At 36.8% G+C, this 18,490-nt stretch overlaps 2 protein-coding genes across 2 annotated transcripts in view; both read left to right on the forward strand.

Annotated features, from left to right (window-relative positions):
- The window catches only part of SHPRH (SNF2 histone linker PHD RING helicase), a 133,064-nt gene that overhangs the window by 8,776 nt on the left and 105,798 nt on the right, over positions 1-18,490 (forward strand). The window contains exons 2-4 of the mRNA XM_036766257.1: positions 6,488-7,161; positions 10,219-10,348; positions 16,321-16,539. Of these exons, the coding sequence (XP_036622152.1) occupies positions 6,520-7,161; positions 10,219-10,348; positions 16,321-16,539 (991 nt within the window). The 5' untranslated portion in view covers positions 6,488-6,519. The remainder of the gene's footprint in view (positions 1-6,487; positions 7,162-10,218; positions 10,349-16,320; positions 16,540-18,490) is intronic.
- LOC118856412 (60S ribosomal protein L23a-like) lies at positions 15,601-16,083 on the forward strand. The gene has a single exon (XM_036766697.1). The coding sequence runs from the start codon at positions 15,601-15,603 to the stop codon at positions 16,081-16,083; it is 483 nt and encodes a 160-aa protein (XP_036622592.1).

Consider the following 18,490-nt stretch of genomic DNA (forward strand, 5'->3'; position numbering starts at 1 on the left):
GATCTCAACTCCTCCCCTCTACTTCCAACCCATTCCCTGAGATTACCCCCCATCTAATGCTCTCCCTTCTCACCTGTATTTCCTGGCCTTTCCTGATCTCAACTCCTCCCCTCTACTTCCAACCCATTCCCTGAGATTACCCCCCATCTACACTGTTTATATCTTAAATATATCTAGTTGTTTGCATGTTGTCTCCTCCACTAGAATATGTAAACATGGTTCCCTGAAATTAAGAACCATATTTTTGCCTTTCTCTGTACCCTGGTTCGTACCACAGTACCTGGAACACAGTAAGCACTTAAGCTTGTTGATTTACTGACTGAAGTAAAATAAGCAAGGATACTCTTCACCCCTGCCTCTTCTGCTTAGTTCCCTTCAAGGATCCATCCACACAAGTACCACTTTCTACATTAAGTCTTTCCTGAGAGTCCCTCTCCCAATGGGTAATGCCTTTCCTCAAAAGAAACAAGGGAAAAAAAACAGTTTAGCAAAGCTAAGTGGCATGACTGCCATGGCTATCAATGTAAAATTCCATATTGATAGTCCTTTCTGCCATGAAGGAAAAGAGGCCATTTCTCAGTTCTTCCCTGAGGGCAGGCATGGTTAAGTATAATTATGCAGTGTTCAGTTTCATTTTTTGTTCATTCCTTTTTGTTCAGTTTTCTAATGTTTTCTTTTACATTATCTTTGTTTGAATTCTTCCTGTTTCAGCTTGCTTTGCTTTGCATCAGTTAATAATAGCTCACATTATGTAGTGCATTAAGATTTGCAAATTACATATATATAAAAGATCATTTGATCCTCAGCAGTCATGTGATTGGCATGTTGTGTGATTGGTAATACAAATAGGTGTTGTAATTATTAACCCCCATTTTACAGATGAAGGGACTGACACTGAGTTAAATTATTTACTTGCATTAGGTTACACAGCTGTCATAGTATTGTGATATTATAAATTTCAAGCCAGAAGGGGCATGAGAAGCCACTATAGCTCATTAGTGCTGTGGCCCAGGGAAGATTATGTTGGGGAAAAAAATAAAAAGAAATCTAATAATAGATACAATGTTTTTTCCATTGTTTCTGAAATTATTGTGGAGCTGTAAGCTTTCATATTGTCCATTTTTATTGAAAGTCCCTACTATGTCTTTCTTAATGCTCCCCGACCAAACCAACCATAACAAAAACCATTAGCTTTTTTGGCTGTCATAGCACACTTTTAACCTATTGAAGTCTTTTAAAGACAACCTATCTAGCCACATTTCTCCCATCTTATACTTGTTAAATAAATTTTTAAGATCTAAGTATAAGATTTTCATTTACCCCTATCATATATATATTTCATCCTAATAGATTTGGTGCAGTGTTGTAGCCTGACAAGATCTTTTTTCTTTCTTTTTCTTTTAAATATTTACTCACTCATTCAGTGTATTAATAACCATCCTTCCTGGCATTGAGTCATTGGCAAATTTGCTAGAAATGCTATCTGAGCCTTGAACCTAGAGGGTAGTATGTATATAAGGATAGTTCGACTAGAATGTGAGGGCATAGAATTTTAAGGTACAGGTTCCTGTCTTCCCTTTAAATTGTGTCTTTCTATTAGAAATTGTACATATTACTCCCCTCCACACACCCTATAGTCTAACCATATTGACTTATGTCCAGGCCTCATGCCTTTGCACTGTACCGCCCTCTATAGAAAGGAAAGTAAACAGCCACTCACAATGATTATACTTTAGATTTTAAATATAACCATTTAATTAACAATAAGACAAAAGAAATAACACAACTACCACTAGTACCCACATATTAAAGCAATTATGGTAATAATACATACATTACAATCCACATATAAATTTGGGTCACTCTCCCACCTCTGCATCTAATATCTTTGAGGAAGAGTAAGTATATACTTACAAGAACCTAGCAGTGAAGCACATGATGGAGGAAAACCAATATGCTCAGGATAACTAGATAGGGACTGTTGACTTTGGTTTCGTTGGTCCATTCAAGAACATCTGCACCCCATGAAGTCTCTTCTCTGCTAACTGCTTGTCTGCTAGTCCATACTATTCTTACCTGGGCATTTCTTCTAGTCTCAAATTGGTGTGGCCTTTACAAGCTCTTTCAGCTTATAGTTACCTTTAAATGAGTATAAGAAAAGTCTTACACTGTTGACTTGGTTAATAGTTTCCTTTAAGCCTGAGAATTGTAAAGCTCATCAAGCTTACTCTGGCACATAAAGACAAACCTAGCTATTCACTCACCAGGATGTTGTGCTGCTGTCTAATCAAATGGTAGCAAACAGCTCATAGAAAAACAGTTCAAGTTGACTCTCAAATCATGGCACACAAGCCTAGCATCTGCACTGTCTAATTAAACCTCCTCCATAACTAACTCTCTTTTCCCTTTTCAGCTTCTTTGTCACAAACCAGAGTGGGTGGACAAAAAACAACAGGTATTTACTTGTGAGAGGTTTCACGTCTCCTAAGCTCTAGGTGTCACAGAGAGGAAATAGCTGGAAGTTGACTCTTTATGCAGCCCATCAGAAATGAAGAGCAGAAGCCTTCTTGTCAGTTGACTATTCTCCATGGTACTTTCTTCAAACAGCTCCTATAAAACTGTACTTTTTGATCCTCTGCTGAGTCTTCATATTCTGCCAGATTCTAGAGTCTCTTCACACTAGCCTTAGCTTCCTTTACCCTTGATGGCTTAAATTAGAGTCTCCTGGAACTCTTTGACTCACCTTTTACCTTTTTTCTTTTAATTTAATATATTTTTAATGTATGGAATAAAACAAGCATTTCTATGACATGGTGCAATAAAAAAAAGATGTTTACGTGTGAAACTATAAATCGATACACAACTTGCTATTCCTTTAAACTATACAACAAAATGATCATGTTAATTTCTTTTTTACATTTTTTTTCTTTCTCCCCCCCCCACCCCAGATATCCACCATTAGATACAAATAGGATGGGGTGTGTGTGTGTGTGTGTGTGTGCACGCGCGCACGTGTAAAATTATTCTGTACATACTTCTATTTATCAGTTCTTTCTCTGGATGCAGATAGTGTCTTCATAAGTCCTTTGTAGTTAATTTGGGTATTTATAATAGACAAAATAACTTACTCAAAGTCATTCTTAAAACAATATTGCTGTTAATGTGTACAATGTTCTCTTGGTTCTCTTCATTTCTCACTTCATTATTTGGAGAGCAATCTGAAATTATGGCCAAAGAGTTATTAAACTACCTATCCCTTTGACCCAAAGATTATTGGAGAAAAAGGAAAAGAACTTCTATGTTCTGAAACTGTTTATAGCAGCAGGTTTTGTGGTGACAAAGAACTAAAAAATGCAAGGATGCCCATCCTGGCTGAGCAAGTTGTGGTATATAATTGTGATGGAATACTACTGTGCTATAAGAAATGATGACCTCAGTGATTTCAGAAAAACATGGAAAGACTTGCACGAAGTAATGAAAAGCAAAATGAACAGAACCTTTCACTTTTGGAGTAACAACTTGTTAAATTTCCCCTGTGAAATCAATATTCCGTATTTAACTATCACTTAGTCTTCAAAATTGTTATTTCATTTCTCATTTTTAAACTTTTACCATAGTGTTAAAATAATTACATGTAAAAGATCCAAGGGACCACAATGTCCTGCAGATTTAGCTATTTTATCAGTTTTCAGCGTGGTCCAGCATCTCATTCTGAGTGCTCGTTGAAACTGTGCTTCTTCACAGTCACATTTTTCCAGTTTTTAATAAATAAAAGTTCTTTCTCTACCCTTTTATACAAACTCTTCAGATACAAATGAAGCATTACCCTGTATCATTTACAAGGTGACTTAAACATTTATAGTTATGCCAGAATTCATTATCTGCCCCAAACTGCCCAACTTCCATGTAACAGCTGCGTTTCTTTACATACATATTTTAGCAGTTTTTAATTAAACCAGAGTTGTTTTTCTAGTTCAGGCATCAGACTGTTTATTTATGAAAAAGGCACTATTTTACATCCTTTACCAATTGTTTTAACTCCTTTTTTAAAAGTTCTTTTTCTTCCTCCTGCACTAAACTGCTTCATATGGGGAGGATGGGGGAGGAAAGTACAGTAACTGAAACATAGATCTGGTCATATCACTATGATATTTAAAAATATTCAGTGGCTCCACATTGCCTCCTGAATAAAATTCATATTTCTTTGCCCTTGCATTCAAAACTTTCCCCAATTATTCATCTACCCTTTCCAGCCTTATATTATTCTTGTCCACATACACCATTCTTCTACCAAACTGGCCTGCTCTCTGTTCCCTAAACATGCCCTGCAATTTCCTTTTTCTTTGTTATGTTAATTTCCCAAACTGGTCATCCTCCCCTTCTAACTTCCCACTGGAACTCAGACTCTGTCCCTGGTACTGTGGGCTCTGATAAGTGAACTTTTGCGTCCTCTTTATCAGAACCTCTGATCCAGATGCCATAGAGTTTGTATCTCCCTCCCTATCCCCACTAAACCTCACTTTTATTTGTTGCCTTCTCTCTTTACACTGTAAGCTTCTCAAGGGTAAGAATTGTCTTGCTTGATTGTATTTTTGTCTTCAGCACTTTGTTGTTGTTGTTTGTCTTTCATTTTCAAAGAGGGTGATGTCTTGATACCTGGGTGAATTGGATTTAAAAATGTGAGGCAGAGTTGCACAAAGTCATCAACCTCACTCTGTCTTGCAGAGTTGTCGAACTCCAGTGGCAAGACAAAAGTCAGGATTGTTGATTGCCCCGGATGCAATTGATGATGGTGCAACTGATGCCTGACCAAGCTCTCAGCACTCCACAGCTCCTGCTTCAGCTACCTTCAGCCATTGGAACCAGTTGTTCTCATCCTGCCATTCTAATGTCTTCCCATGCTTGGGGTAGATACTCTGCTTAACTCACTAATGGGTTTGTGTCCTGTCAGTTACCCTCAATGTTATTTGCCTGTCCTCAAATAAATAAAACATTCACAGATAATTAGAGTATAATCTCTCTCTGTCTCTGTCTCTCTCTCTCTCTCTCTGTCTCTCTCGAGCTGAGATAGGTGGGGAGATAAGTACTGTCTTAATTAGAATTTTCTGTTCCTAATACTATGCCTTGTAAGCAGTAGGTGTTGAAAGTAAAATTCATTGTTCCAGCTTTCATCTTGATTAATGAGGCAAAGCTCAGGAAAAAGAATTAGAAGTTTATTAAAAATACCACATTGATGGGCTGATCACTGGAGATCAGCAAGAGTTTCAAGATGGAGCCAGCTTTTATTGATAACTTTGATAATGAGATAAAGACAATTCAGATAGGTCCGTGCCAGGCAAAGGGGATGGCTCATTGCCTTTCAGCTGTTTCCCAATTGCCTGTACATGATGTTTAACAGGTAGAAGATGATGCTAACAGGTAGGGATATTATGTGCTGGATAGCAAGTTATACAGAAGCTGCAGACTGGGTAATGCCTCCGCCAACACTGATTAGCAGGGCTGGGAACAATGGGTTACAAGTCAGCTTAACTTTCAATATAGGCACTGTAGGATCAAATCTAGATACCAAAGTTTGACAAAAATTAGAACAACTTAATGAGGTTCAACGAACAGCAGTCGCCCAGAGTATTCATGCATAAGCAGTCCATATGAGACTATGATTGAGGGGGTCTACAGGTTGTGGAGATGGGCTTTTATACACAGCAGTAAAAAGAAGCAAGGGACTTTCCAGGTGCCTTCAGGCTGTCCCATGGGTATCAGAAAGGCATACAATTAAAATATTCTGTGGTTTGGGAAAGAAGTTGCCATATTTGTTAGTAAGACAGGTACAGGACCCTGAAGTAGATAAGGACCCAGGACAAGATGGAAGGATTTTACAAAGTAGAGTCACTTTAGTTACTTTGATACCTACAGCACTTAAGTGTTGGTTGATTTCTTTTTATGTCTCATTCCTTGCTAATTACCTCGTTCCTTACCTAGTTATCCCTTCTAGCAAGAAAATTTTAGATTTTTGTTTAATTTTTATAAATTTGATATTGGGTTAGGGGAAGATTTTGGATGCCTTTTAAGACTTAAATGAAATACTTTGGGAACTGAAGTTGTTTGGTTTTTTTTTTGTTTGTTTGTTTTTAAGTGATGGGGAAAGGAACTGCTCATTACCATAAACAAGCTTTTCACAGGTCTTTGAGAAAATTGCCTTCTTCAACAAGTTGTTCTTATTTGGTGGGAATTGTATTATTTTAATCAAAATGATTTGACTAAATGTGTATATTAAAATTCATTTAAATTCTAAAAATTATTTGCTATATTAGATATAGTTTATATATTTGCTAGCAGTACTTTCTGACTTTTAAAAAGCCTCTTGCTTTGTTTATTCCAACAGAGACTAAGTTAAGAGCGTGGAGGAGTTCTTTATCTGACAGCATATTCATGACCTTAACCTTTGGGTGGAATGAGACTGTTATTACCTGTTATATTTGTTTTCTAGGTCTTGTGTTGCTCACCTAAGAAAGCTTCAGAATGAGCAGTCGGCGGAAGCGTGCCCCTCCAGTCAGGGTGGATGAGGATAAGCAGCAACAACTCCGCTGGAATATGCATGAAGACCGAAAAAATGAAGTGATTATCCTTGATGATGATGATGATGATGGTGAACCTATCCCAGGCCCAAGTTCCTCATCTGTTCCTTTAATTGTTATAGATGATGACAGTCCAGAGGAAGAAGAGCACAAGACCAAAAGAAGATGTTCAAAATCAGTGAGTTCATTAACAGATGAAGAGGAAACTGCCTGTATTTTGCCATCTTTAGTTGTAAAATTAAATGTTGTCATTTCCCCTTATCACCCAACTAATTTTTGGAAAGCTTTTTTAGGTGAGCTAACTCTCCAGCTTCTTGGTGAGGAGATTTTAATCGAAAATTTTCATGAAAGAAAGTTTACTTTAATGACAGCAGATTCAGGTGATCAGTTGCAGATCTCTGTTCCTCCAAAGTGTAAAGAGGTGGAAGACCAACAAAAAGGACTCGAAGAGCTTGACAATGTTTCTGAAAAGAGTATTTTGGTGGAATCATCCTTCAGTAATGAAATGTTAGAAGATCTGAGGTGGCTGCAAAAGAAGAGAATAGTAGAACTTTACCACAGACCAGAAGGGATTCAAACCATCAAGGTACTCAATAATGGTGGCTTACTTTAATTTATCTTAACTTAGCAACAAGTTTTTATGGGTTAAAAAAAGATATAAAAACCTTGCATAAACTTCTGCATATTTCGTAGAATGTTATTGCTGGAAAGGACCTTAGAGATAATCTCTAGTCAAGACCCTAATTTTACAGATGAAGAAAGTGAAACACACAAGGTTGAGAGACTTAATATTTTAAGGTCACACAGAGAAATAACAAGTTAATAAACATTTATTAAGTGGCTACTATGTGCCAGGCACTATGCTAAGCTCTGGGGGTACAAAAAGAAGCAAATGACAGTCCCAGCTCACACTCTAATAGGGGAGAGAAGAAGCAGACATGTGTATAAAGAATCTATATATAATATAAATAGGAACTAATTAATAGAGAGAAGGCATTAGAATTAAGAAGGGTTGTGAAAGGCTTCCTATCCAGTAGATGAGATTTCAGTTGGGACTTGAAGGAAACCAGAAAAGCCACAGGGGAGATGAGGAGTAGGAACATTCCAGGCAGAGAGGACAGCTAGAGAGAATACAGAGCATTCAAGTCTAGAATCCAGTTTTCTTCATTTCTAATTAACTATTCTTTCTACCTTATCAAACTGTCTATACATGCATTCACCCTCTTTAAATGTAATATGTTTGGGATTTTGGGGGTAGTTTTAAAGATTTATGGGATATTTTGACTAAGGTTCAAATTCTCTTTGGGCTCTACAAAAGAAGAGTATTATAAAATTCCAAATAATTGTCACTAATCCTGGCCAGTGCACAACTTTATCACAGCGATCTCTCATACTTTCTGTAAAGACAAATCAAAGTGAAAACCCACTGAATTCTTAAGAAGCAGCATGCACAAATATTAGGATGGATTCTGGTTTGTTTGTTTTTTTAAGCAGAAAGTACTACAATGGCATTCATCATCCATTAATCATTCTTTAGTGTCTAAAAGTACAAGAATTTGTTCCTGTAACAGGAGTTTGTCTAGTATGGATTTGAGTTTTTAAAAATCATTTTTACTTGCTAATTTTAAAAGTAGTGTTTTACCATGGTTTATAAACATTTATAAGGAAAATTATTGGCTTGTAAATGCAATGATCCCTTTGGCTCTTGGCTTTGTCATTTATTTTACTGTAGTTTAGTTTGCTCTGTGCCTAATCTTCCTCATCTCTATTACAATAACTATAGCAACTACCTATTGTTATTATGGTGATAGCTCACATTTTCATGTAACATTTTATAGTATACAAAGTGCTTTGCCCACAACAACACTGTAAGATAATTAGTGTATGTATTATTATCCCCATTTACAGCTGAGGAATTTGAGCCTGAAAGATTTCTTAACTTGCCCTAGATCATATGGCTAATGAGTATTAGAGCAATACTTAAAACCTAATTCCTATTTCCTACTATGCAGCCTCTTATAATTATTGTATCATATTTACAAGAGTATTTTCACCTTCACGTATTTCTCCATATATATACTTTGAGAAGAGAGTTAAGAAAGACGTTTTCCTTGCATTAATTACCATATCTCTTGCCCCATTTTTTCTCATTTGGAAAAATAACCCAAAATGTTTATCAAGCATTTCAAGGTCAGACAGTTTTGATTTAAAGAAGCAACAAGCAGCAGCTGCCTCTCTGACTGGGATACAGAGATAGAAGAATTAACCAATACTCCTCTGTCTCCTTTTGCTGACATTTTTCATTTTTTTTTTTTTGTGAGCCTTTCTGGCCTAGTTAACCAATGTGAGGGCACAGTTCTGGTTAAGAAACCTAAAGTCAAACAGTCACTCCAAGTGATCACTAATCAGGGAAAGGTCATAAACACAATAATGAGGTTCTGGGTTGAAGCAGAGGGAGCAAATGAGATCAGTTAAACTGAAAATAAAGAGAAGGAAAATATTCTCTATTTCAGGTATTATTACAGTTACTATTACCAGTAAAAAATAAAATGCCCAAGGGCTTTAAATAGTAGCACCTAATGATGTTTCCCACTGCTTCTAACCCAGACTAGATAGATCCCTGAATGGTAAGTCAGCTGGCTTTCCTGTAGGAGTCTGACATCCATCTTTTCTTTTGCTTCCAACCCCATTGATGGTGATGAAAGGTTGTTGACATTCTGTGTACTAATATTCTGTATTAAGTGTTGTTGTTCAGTCATTTCAGTCGTATCTGATTTGTTTTGTGACCCGATTTGGGGTTTTCTTGGCAAAAATACTAGAGTGATTTGCCATTTCCTTCTCCAGCTCATTTTACAGATGAGGAACTGAGGCAGACAGGCTTAAGTGACTTGCCCAAGGTCACACAACTAGTAAGTGTCTGAAGCCAGATTTGAACTCATGAACATGAGTTTTCCTAACTCCAGGCCCAGCACTTTATCTACTATGCCACCTAGCTGCCCCTCTGTAATAAATAGTAATATTGAAATAGGACCACAATAGCTGCCTTCCTTTTTTCTTTTAGATCAAAGTTGCGTAATACTTGAAAGGAAAGTAAATCCTAAATTTCCTCTTCAATTTTTTGTGTATTTCCCCTTTAGTTCTCAAAAACATAAAATAGTAGCCTTGATTCAAAATTAAGGAATTGATGAAAGAAAAAAGTTAGAAATTTTAGATTAGAATTACTTTGTTACTAATTTATGTGTAATTCTGGATGTCATCCTTCTTTAGTAAATGGATATAAGAGCTTTGTTGTCGTTGTGTTGAGAGCTTTAAAGAGTAACGAAAAGTTCCAAGGACCAGAATAGATAGTTTCATGTTTCCCTGTCACCCCTTGTTTCCCATTTTAGTGGGAAAATATCTATGTATATATACATTGATATTTACTGTAAAGAGAATATGGTACGTATTAATATATATATACAATATATATTAGGTACTATATCTAACATAATTGTAAAAAGCAGTGTTGAGATTTTCATTTTAAAATGTTAAAAAAGAACAGTCATGTTCATCGAATACAATTTCCTCTTTTCTCATAATGCTGCACTTTTAAGTATAGGTTTATTCCAAATTTTTCAAATTATTGGTAAATATGTTTCTGTAGGTTGGAATATATCTCTTGGAAACTGGCTTAGCCAAGCCTGATTTTCTCAGTGATGGAAGTGGAAGAATAAAAAAAGCCAATCAGCTGATCCAGAAACTAATGGAAAAGTTTTACAACTTTATAATTCCAGGTAATTTCTGTGTAAAAGTCCTATATTTGAACCATTACTACTTGCCAACATTTTAATTTTATGAGAACTATGTCAAGTAAAACTTTAATAATAGTAGTTTAATAACTATGTTGAATCACTTTAGGTAAAATTAATAATAACATTATGTTTGTTAGTAATATTTAGTTCCTAAAGAGTAACTTGAAAATGGGAAGAATAATAGAGACTGATTAGTGACCTCTAATTTAAATCTAAGCTTTAGCTGTAAAGCACTTTGGGGTGATAGACATTTTTTTTGTGTTAAATAAAATCTACCTTTTGTCTTAATTAACAAGCATTTATTAGATATCTGCTGTGAGTGAGGAATTTTACTAGGCATTTACTGGAGGAACAAATGAAACAAAGGAAATTATTCTTACTCTCAAGGCACTTGCATTCTAGAAGGGGAGACAACAGGTACATATATACATATACATATATATACACACAATACCCTAAAACATAAATATGTATGTGTGTATGTGCATGTGCACATGATTATACACACACAGACACACACACTGAGTCTCAAATACAAGCTAATTAGAGAGGGAGAACACTACCAAGCAGTTGAGAGGGATTTGGGGTTAGGAAGAGTGTATAAAAGTTGGTTTTTGGCCCATGTCTTGGGCTTCTGTGAGTCTGAGGTGAGGAAAGGGTGCATTCCACACAGGAGTAATGGTAGTGCAAAGGTGTGGAGATGGGTGATGGAGTACCATGTGTGAGGAACAAGAAGGAAGCCAGTGGAGATCAGAAAGAAGAATGATGTATAATAAGATGGAGAGAGAAGTTGGCCCCAGGCAATAGGGAATCACTGGAGTTTTCTTAAAGGCAATAGAGAGTTATTGATGTAGGAGTGACATGGTCAAGTCTATTTAAAGAAAATCTCTTTAACAGCTCTGTGGAGGATGGGTGGGGGGAGGTGAGACTTGAGGCAAGAAGACCAAATTGGAGGCTATTGCACAGTAGTCTGATTAGCATTTTTATAGCACATTAAGGTTTTCAAAATACTTTACATATATTAACCCATTTGATCCTCACAACATTGCTATTATCCCTATTTTATAGATTATTATCATTTCTATTTTATAGATGATAAAACTGAGGCAGACAGAAGTTAAGTGACTTTCCCAGGGTTACATAACTAGTGAGTGTCTGAGGCAGAATTTGAAATAAGGTCTTCCTGAATCCCAAATTCTGTGCTCTCTTGACTGCGCAACCTGGTTGCTAAGAGGTGATGATGGCCTGAACTACAGCAGTGGCTCTCAGTAGAGAGAAGGGCTCTGATGTGAGGGTTGTTACGGAAGCAGAAACAAGATCTGGCAACTGACTAGATTTCTGGGATGGAAAGTCAGGAGTGAAGCATAACACTAACATTGCAACCTGGGAGACTGGAAGAATGGTGGTGTCTTTGGCAGAAATAAAGAAGTTTGGTAGAGGGGTAGTGATATGGGGCTGGATCTATAGGTCTGTGAATCATCTGCCTATTGATAATAATTAAACCAGGGGAAGTTGATGAAGTCACTGAATGAAGAGAGAAGGAAGAGGGCTGAGGACAGAGGCTTGGAAGACACTCAGTTCAGGTTATTAATGATCCAGCAGGAAACAGAAAAGTGCATGAGAGGAGAGAAAGTGGAGGTGATAAGTGGTAGCTTTTTCTAGGATTTTGCCTGAGGAGAGATATAGGATGACAACTTGAGGGGATAGTAGAGTCTAGTAAAGAACAGATTTGGATATGTTTGAAGGCAGCAAGGAAAGAACCATTAGATAAGGAGAGATTGAAGATTAAAGAGAGAAGGGAGTTAGTGGGCAAACTCCTGGGAAAGATAGGAAAGGTTTCGCCCAAGGTAACATATAGAGGAGTTGACCTTGGTGAGAAGGCTTCAGTTTTCTCAGTAAAATTAAAATTAAGATCCTTAGCTGAGGGGGAGAGGGGGAAGGTAAGTTGTAGGAAGCTGGATGAGAGAAAAGGTTTGGAATTGATTCTATGGGGAGTAAAATATGCAATCATTTAGGGAGGAGTAAAAAAAAAGCATGCCTTGTGTCAGTAAGGGCCTAGTTAAAGTTCCTTAACATAAATTTATAGTAGATTCAGTCAACACTGTTGTGAGTTCTACCATCTCTTTTAAGTAGCACTTGTGTTGGAGTTGAGATAGTAGAAGGAATTTGAGAATAGAGGACAGTGTGGAGTTGAATTGGTTAAGTATAGCATCATGATTGATAAGGAAGGAAAATGAAGCTTGAAGACGGTATTGGCCTAAGAAAGTACTTAGGGATTAAGGGATTCCATGATAGATTCAGTAGAGGTAAGGCATATGAGAAGAATGGAATGATATTAAGCTTTGTTCACATAGAGGAAAGGAATGTCAGTTTTTGAACAAGGAAGTAAAATATCTGTGAGAAACGGTAAATTCCCAAGTTTGACCACCCTTGTTCATGGCTGAGGTCAAATGAAGAAGTAGGACGTGGTATTTGAGAAAATTGAGGAATTAGGTTAGGTTGTTTGAGGAAGCATCAACATAAATGTCTCCCACTATAAGACTAGAAATTGGGGATGCAGGAAAACAGTGAGCTAAATGCTAAACTCCTTGAGAAAGGGAGGATAATGGCCTAAGAGTCGGAGATAAGAATAACCATGATCTTTTTAGGGTGAAAAAATTTAAAAGTGAATTCAAAGAATGTTTCTGAGTGATGATAGAGAAGGGAAAGTCTGGAAGTGGGAAGCATAGATTATTCTGGCTTCTCTCTCCCCGCCCTGCCCCCTCCTCACTCCCCCCCCCCCCACCCCAAGAACCAGTGTGTGCTACGGGGGTTTGAAAGGAGGTATAGCATGTGTTAGAGAAAATGTCCATGGCTGCAGTGTTGTTTGGTGGAGGTCTAGATTCACTGATAGCATATAGATGGAAAGAGTAACAGAGGAAGAGATCCAGAATGAAGGGAATGTGTTCATTATGGAATGGGAGTTGTGTAGGGCAAAATGAAAGGCTTGGGAAGAATTGGAGGAAGAGTGAGGCGTAGGTGTGGTAGGATTGAAGAAGATGGGTATAAGAGAACAAGATATGGAAGTTGGGGATCATTTACTTCCAATTAGCTAGTAATTAAGCAATATAGGACTAGGAGTAATAATAGCTAGTAGGAGTTTGCTAGCAATACATACAATAGTCTATGGCAGATGAATTATTATGTTCACAGTCTCCATGGGGTGACGTTGCGGGGCAAAGCCAAGGGGCACTGACCTTGGTCACAGCCTGATTCTCCCAGTGGGACTAGCTGTATTGTAGAGGTAGACAGTGCTGGGTCTAAGACACTGACTTGTAAGATTATAAATTTGACTTCCTTGCGCTATATTTGCAGTTTAGGGTAGGGCCAAAGAATAAGCATTTACATAGTACATAGTATGTGTTAAGCATGGTGCTAAGTGCTTTCTACAAATATTATTTCCTTGTCACCATAGTCTCTGCCTGGTTTAACTTAATCCAACAATTGATTTCCAGTATTGTTGCCATGCCCTGCTCCTCCTTTCATTGCTGCATACTGTATATATTTACCTCTTTTTTAAAAAAATTATTTTATTAATTTTTATTATCATTTATTATCTTTCCTCCCTACTGCCCCCCACTCAACAAATTTTTTTTAAAAAGAAAACCTTCATAACATAGGATAGTTCAGCAAAATAAATTCCCACATTGGCTTTGACCAACAATGTGTCTTATTCTGCATTTAAAATCTATCACCTCCCTGATGGAAGGTGGATAACATGTTTCATCCTCAGTCTTCTGGACCAGAGGTATCAAATTGGTGTATGCAGCCTGAGCCAGACGAAAACATAACTGGATATGTTTAACAAAATAAATAAAAATACAAGAAAATAATGATAATGTTAACTTTGATTTTCTAAGTCAATATGCCACTCAAAAGGATCCTTTTCTCTTCAAGTTTGACACCATTGGCTCTGCATTTGTGGTTTTATCATTGCATTGATCAGCGTTCTAAAGGCTTTCAAAATTATTTTTCTTTATAATGTTGTCATATAAATTGTTCTACTTAGGTTCACTCTTAATAGTTAAGAGTTCTTTCCCACTTCCTGTGAAACAGTTCATTTCATTATTTCTTATGGTACAATAATAATTCATTACATTCATATATCATAATTTGTTTAGATGTTCCTGATAGGTGGTCACTAACTCAGTTTCCAGTTTTTGGCTACCATGAAAAGAGCTGCTTTAAATATTTTTGTCCATATAGGTCCTTTTCCTCTGATCTCTTTGGTGTAGACCTAATCAAAGGTATTGCTGGGTCAAAGGGTATATGCATAGTTTAGTAACTTGGGGGCCATAGTTCCAGATTGCAAAATCCTCAGTGATGAATTTGTGAGCTTGTTTTCCTGCAGTCCCTCCAACATTTGTCATTTTTACTACTGAGGGATATAAGGTAGAACCTCAGAATTGTTTTAATTTGCATTTCTCTAATTATTAGTAATTTGGAGCATTTTTTCAAATAGTTGTTGATAACTAGGATTTCTTCCTTTTAAAACTTCCTATTCATATAATTTTACCATTTATGTATTGGAGAATAACTCTTAGCTTTCCAAATTTGAATAATTTCCTTTTAAAACTTGACCAGGAAATCTTTATTGGAAAAACTTGTTGCAAAGATTTTTCTTCCCCCTAATTATCTATTTCCTTACTAATCTTAGCTGTACTGATTTTGTTTATTCAAAACCTTTTTTACATAGCCAAAATGGTCCACTTTATCTTCTATGATCTTTTCTATTGCTTGTTTTGCTCTATTGCTTCTATTGCTAAGAGTTGAACTTCTGTTTTAATATTTTCTGTCATAATCATAAAATATTTTTAAAAATATAAGTTTGTCCATTTCAGGAAAAGGTCGAGAATTGGAAGATGTATTATAATCATTTATGGTTAGGACCTTTTCTCCCTACTAGATTGCCAGCTTTATGAAAGACAGGATAATGTTCAGTCTAAATTTGGAAACTCCCCAGCACCTAGTATAATGCTTTGCATTGAGTATATATGCTTAAAAATGTCTGTTGAATTGAAATGACCTTATATGGGGTAATGGTAGAGAAATCCTATTTCCTTCCTAAGGTTGTGTAGTAAGAAGATGTAATCATGAAAAATCTCATTAGAAGATAGATATGTCACAGATATACTGAAAGTACTATGAGTTCTTGTTCCTGTCTTTTAAGAATAAATTCAGCTTTTTCCCCCAAGATGGCGCCAAAGGCGAAGAAGGAAGCCGTTGTCCCCCGCAAGACAGAGGCCAAGTCCAAGGCCTTGAAAGCCAAGAAGGCGGTATTGAAGGGTGTCCACAGCCACAAAAAGAAGAAGATCCGATCATCCCCCACCTTTCGGCAACCCAAGACACTGAGACTTCAAAGGCAGCCCAAATACCCTCGGAAAAGTGCCCCTCGGAGAAACAAGCTGGATCACTATGCCATCAAGTTCCTCTTGACCACTGAGTCTGCTATGAAGAAGATTGAGGACAACAACACCCTAATCTTCATTGTGGACATCAAAGCCAACAAGCATCAGATAAAGCAGGCGGTAAAGAAGCTGTATGACATCGATGTGGCCAAGGTCAACGCACTGATCCGGCCTGATGGAGAGAAGAAGACCTATGTCCGACTTGCTCCAGACTACGATGCTTTAGATGTTGCCAACAAAATTGGAATCATCTCAACTATGTCCAGCTAACCCACTCCACCTACAATAAAAAGTTTTCCAGTTAAGAAAAAAAAGAATAAATTCAACATGAATATCTTCCACTATAAGGCTAGAAGTTGGGGATGCAAGGAAAACAGTGAGCTAAGTGCTGAACTCCTTGAGAAAGGAAGGATAATGGCCTAAGGGTCAGCAGTAACAATTACCATGATCTTTATAGAGTGAAAAAATTCATTTATTTAATGAATGCTTGCTTTTTGATTTGCACAGATATTTTGGAAGAGGATGAAGAAGAGTCTGATAGTGAGCTGGAGAGACAGAACATTGAGGAATTATATGACTTTGTGAGACATACACACCAGCAAGAAGCTCAGCACCTGCAAGAAGATGTCCAACACCCTGCACTGATTCCTGTACTGAGGCCATACCAAAGTGAGGCTGTTAACTGGATGTTGCAACGAGAAAATTTCAGAAACTCTCCTGCCAATGGCAAGTATAAGATACTTCAGAGTTAAGGTAGAGAGCAATATTAGTACTCTAGGAAAGGATAGGGGGAGCAGCGAGGGTAATGAGAGAATTGGTTACCAAGCAGGGTGTCAAAAGAAAGTATGAAACAGGAGTTATATAAAAAAAAAAATTTTAAAGAATTCCTTGGAAATTTAGATAATCAGTATCATTCACATATGAATAGAGCTTATTTGTAAAATTTATCAGAGTGATTCTTCTTCCTGTACCAAATTAAGGTGTCTTGATCCAGTTTAAGCAGCAAGAAATCTAATCCCTAGTGGGTTAGTCCCTGTAGGAATGGCTTTCAAAAACCTGATGAGAGATGGTAAAGAGTAGTGTGACTTGCCTGTAAAGTGAAGGAGCTAAATTAGATCATTCATTTCAAAGGGCCTTTCTAGCTCTAAAATCCTATGATTTAAACAATGTTTTCCTGGTGAGGGAGAGAAAAAGGAAGATATGATTGGTTTTGTATGATATTCTTCAATAAATACTCTGTACCTTTCTTGGCCTTGTTCTTTTGGGCAATTTCCCATTGATTATTCATGGACTACTCATTGTCAAAAAGGCAAGAAATTTCCAGAGATTGCTTACTTTTTCTTCCTTATCTTTTCTTATGCCTCCAGAGTCCTTGTTCCTGCTTTTATGACCATCTTAATAAAGATAGGAATAAAGTCATTTTGGGCATGATTTTGAGCAGAAAACATTGATTATTTAATCACAGCTCTTTTATAGATTTCTTTAAGTTGGTCAATAATCTGTTATCAATTTCCCTTTTACTTAGCAGTTTATATTTTTGAGGGAATTAAATCTTTTTAGAAAAATTTTCCCATTCATTTCCATATTCTGCAACTGACCTAGTTTTCATTTTGATATCTTAATGCAAAGATTATATTTTTGTGTATGTCTGCTTTCCTTATAGTCAGAGAAACACACTGACCAATGTGTCTGTTTATTGTCTATTAGACCTTGCTCCTAAGGTCCCTATTGTCATTGTCCTTTTCCTGCCCCAAACCCTCCTCCTACAAGGCCCCTTTGTAGTCTGAATCCTGAATGCTTCTAACATGCATTCTTCTTGTTTCTATCCCTTGAAATCCCTCGTTTTCTTTAAGAGTCAGTGTAGTTGGAGAGACAGAACATTGAGGATTTATATGACTTTGTGAGACATGCACACCAGCAAGAAGCTCAGCACCTACACAAAGATGGCCATCACCCTGCACTGATTCCTGTACTGAGGCCATAGCTCTTCCATGCCTGTCCCTTTATCCCCTTCCTCAGCTAAAAGTGTTTTTTGACTTCTCACATTTTCTTTCAGAATTTTGTTTAGATCACCTCTTTGCTCCTACACTTTTTCATTTCCATTATACTTTATTTGTATACATGTTGTATTTCTTCACTAGATTATAATATCCTTGAGGTCAGGGGATTGTGTCAGTTTAAATTTTGGAATATGTAGCTTGTAGCACAGTATGATGCACATTGTAGACAACAAATATTTGCTAAATTGAGTTGAATTGAATTTTAAATATCTGTTAGAAAATAAATAAAACACATGGATCCGTCCCCCAAATCGTCATGTTCTATTTGGTTATTGTGTTTTTTCTTCAGATACATTTATTTTGCTTTTAAGTTAAACTAGGGACAGTAGTGGTCAGTGAATAGAAATATGATGCTAAGTCTTTTTAAAAGAAAATGCCATATTTTAATTTAGTATTTGGAATTTTCCCAAATGAAGCCAACCTTTTCTGCCTGTGTTCATGGGAAAGGTTATGGTCTCATTTTTGGGGAAGCACAATTTGTTCTGAGAAGCACGGAGACCTAAGGGCAGGAGAGTTACAATCTCTGTTCAGTGTTTAATCATAAAATTATTTTTGAGGGTTTTGAGAAAATCTTCCTCATTTTAGGGAGTTCCAATCAGCGATTTCATTTGTGTCGA

Source organism: Trichosurus vulpecula, chromosome 7 (assembly GCF_011100635.1).
Source record: "Trichosurus vulpecula isolate mTriVul1 chromosome 7, mTriVul1.pri, whole genome shotgun sequence".
Taxonomy (NCBI): domain Eukaryota; kingdom Metazoa; phylum Chordata; class Mammalia; order Diprotodontia; family Phalangeridae; genus Trichosurus; species Trichosurus vulpecula.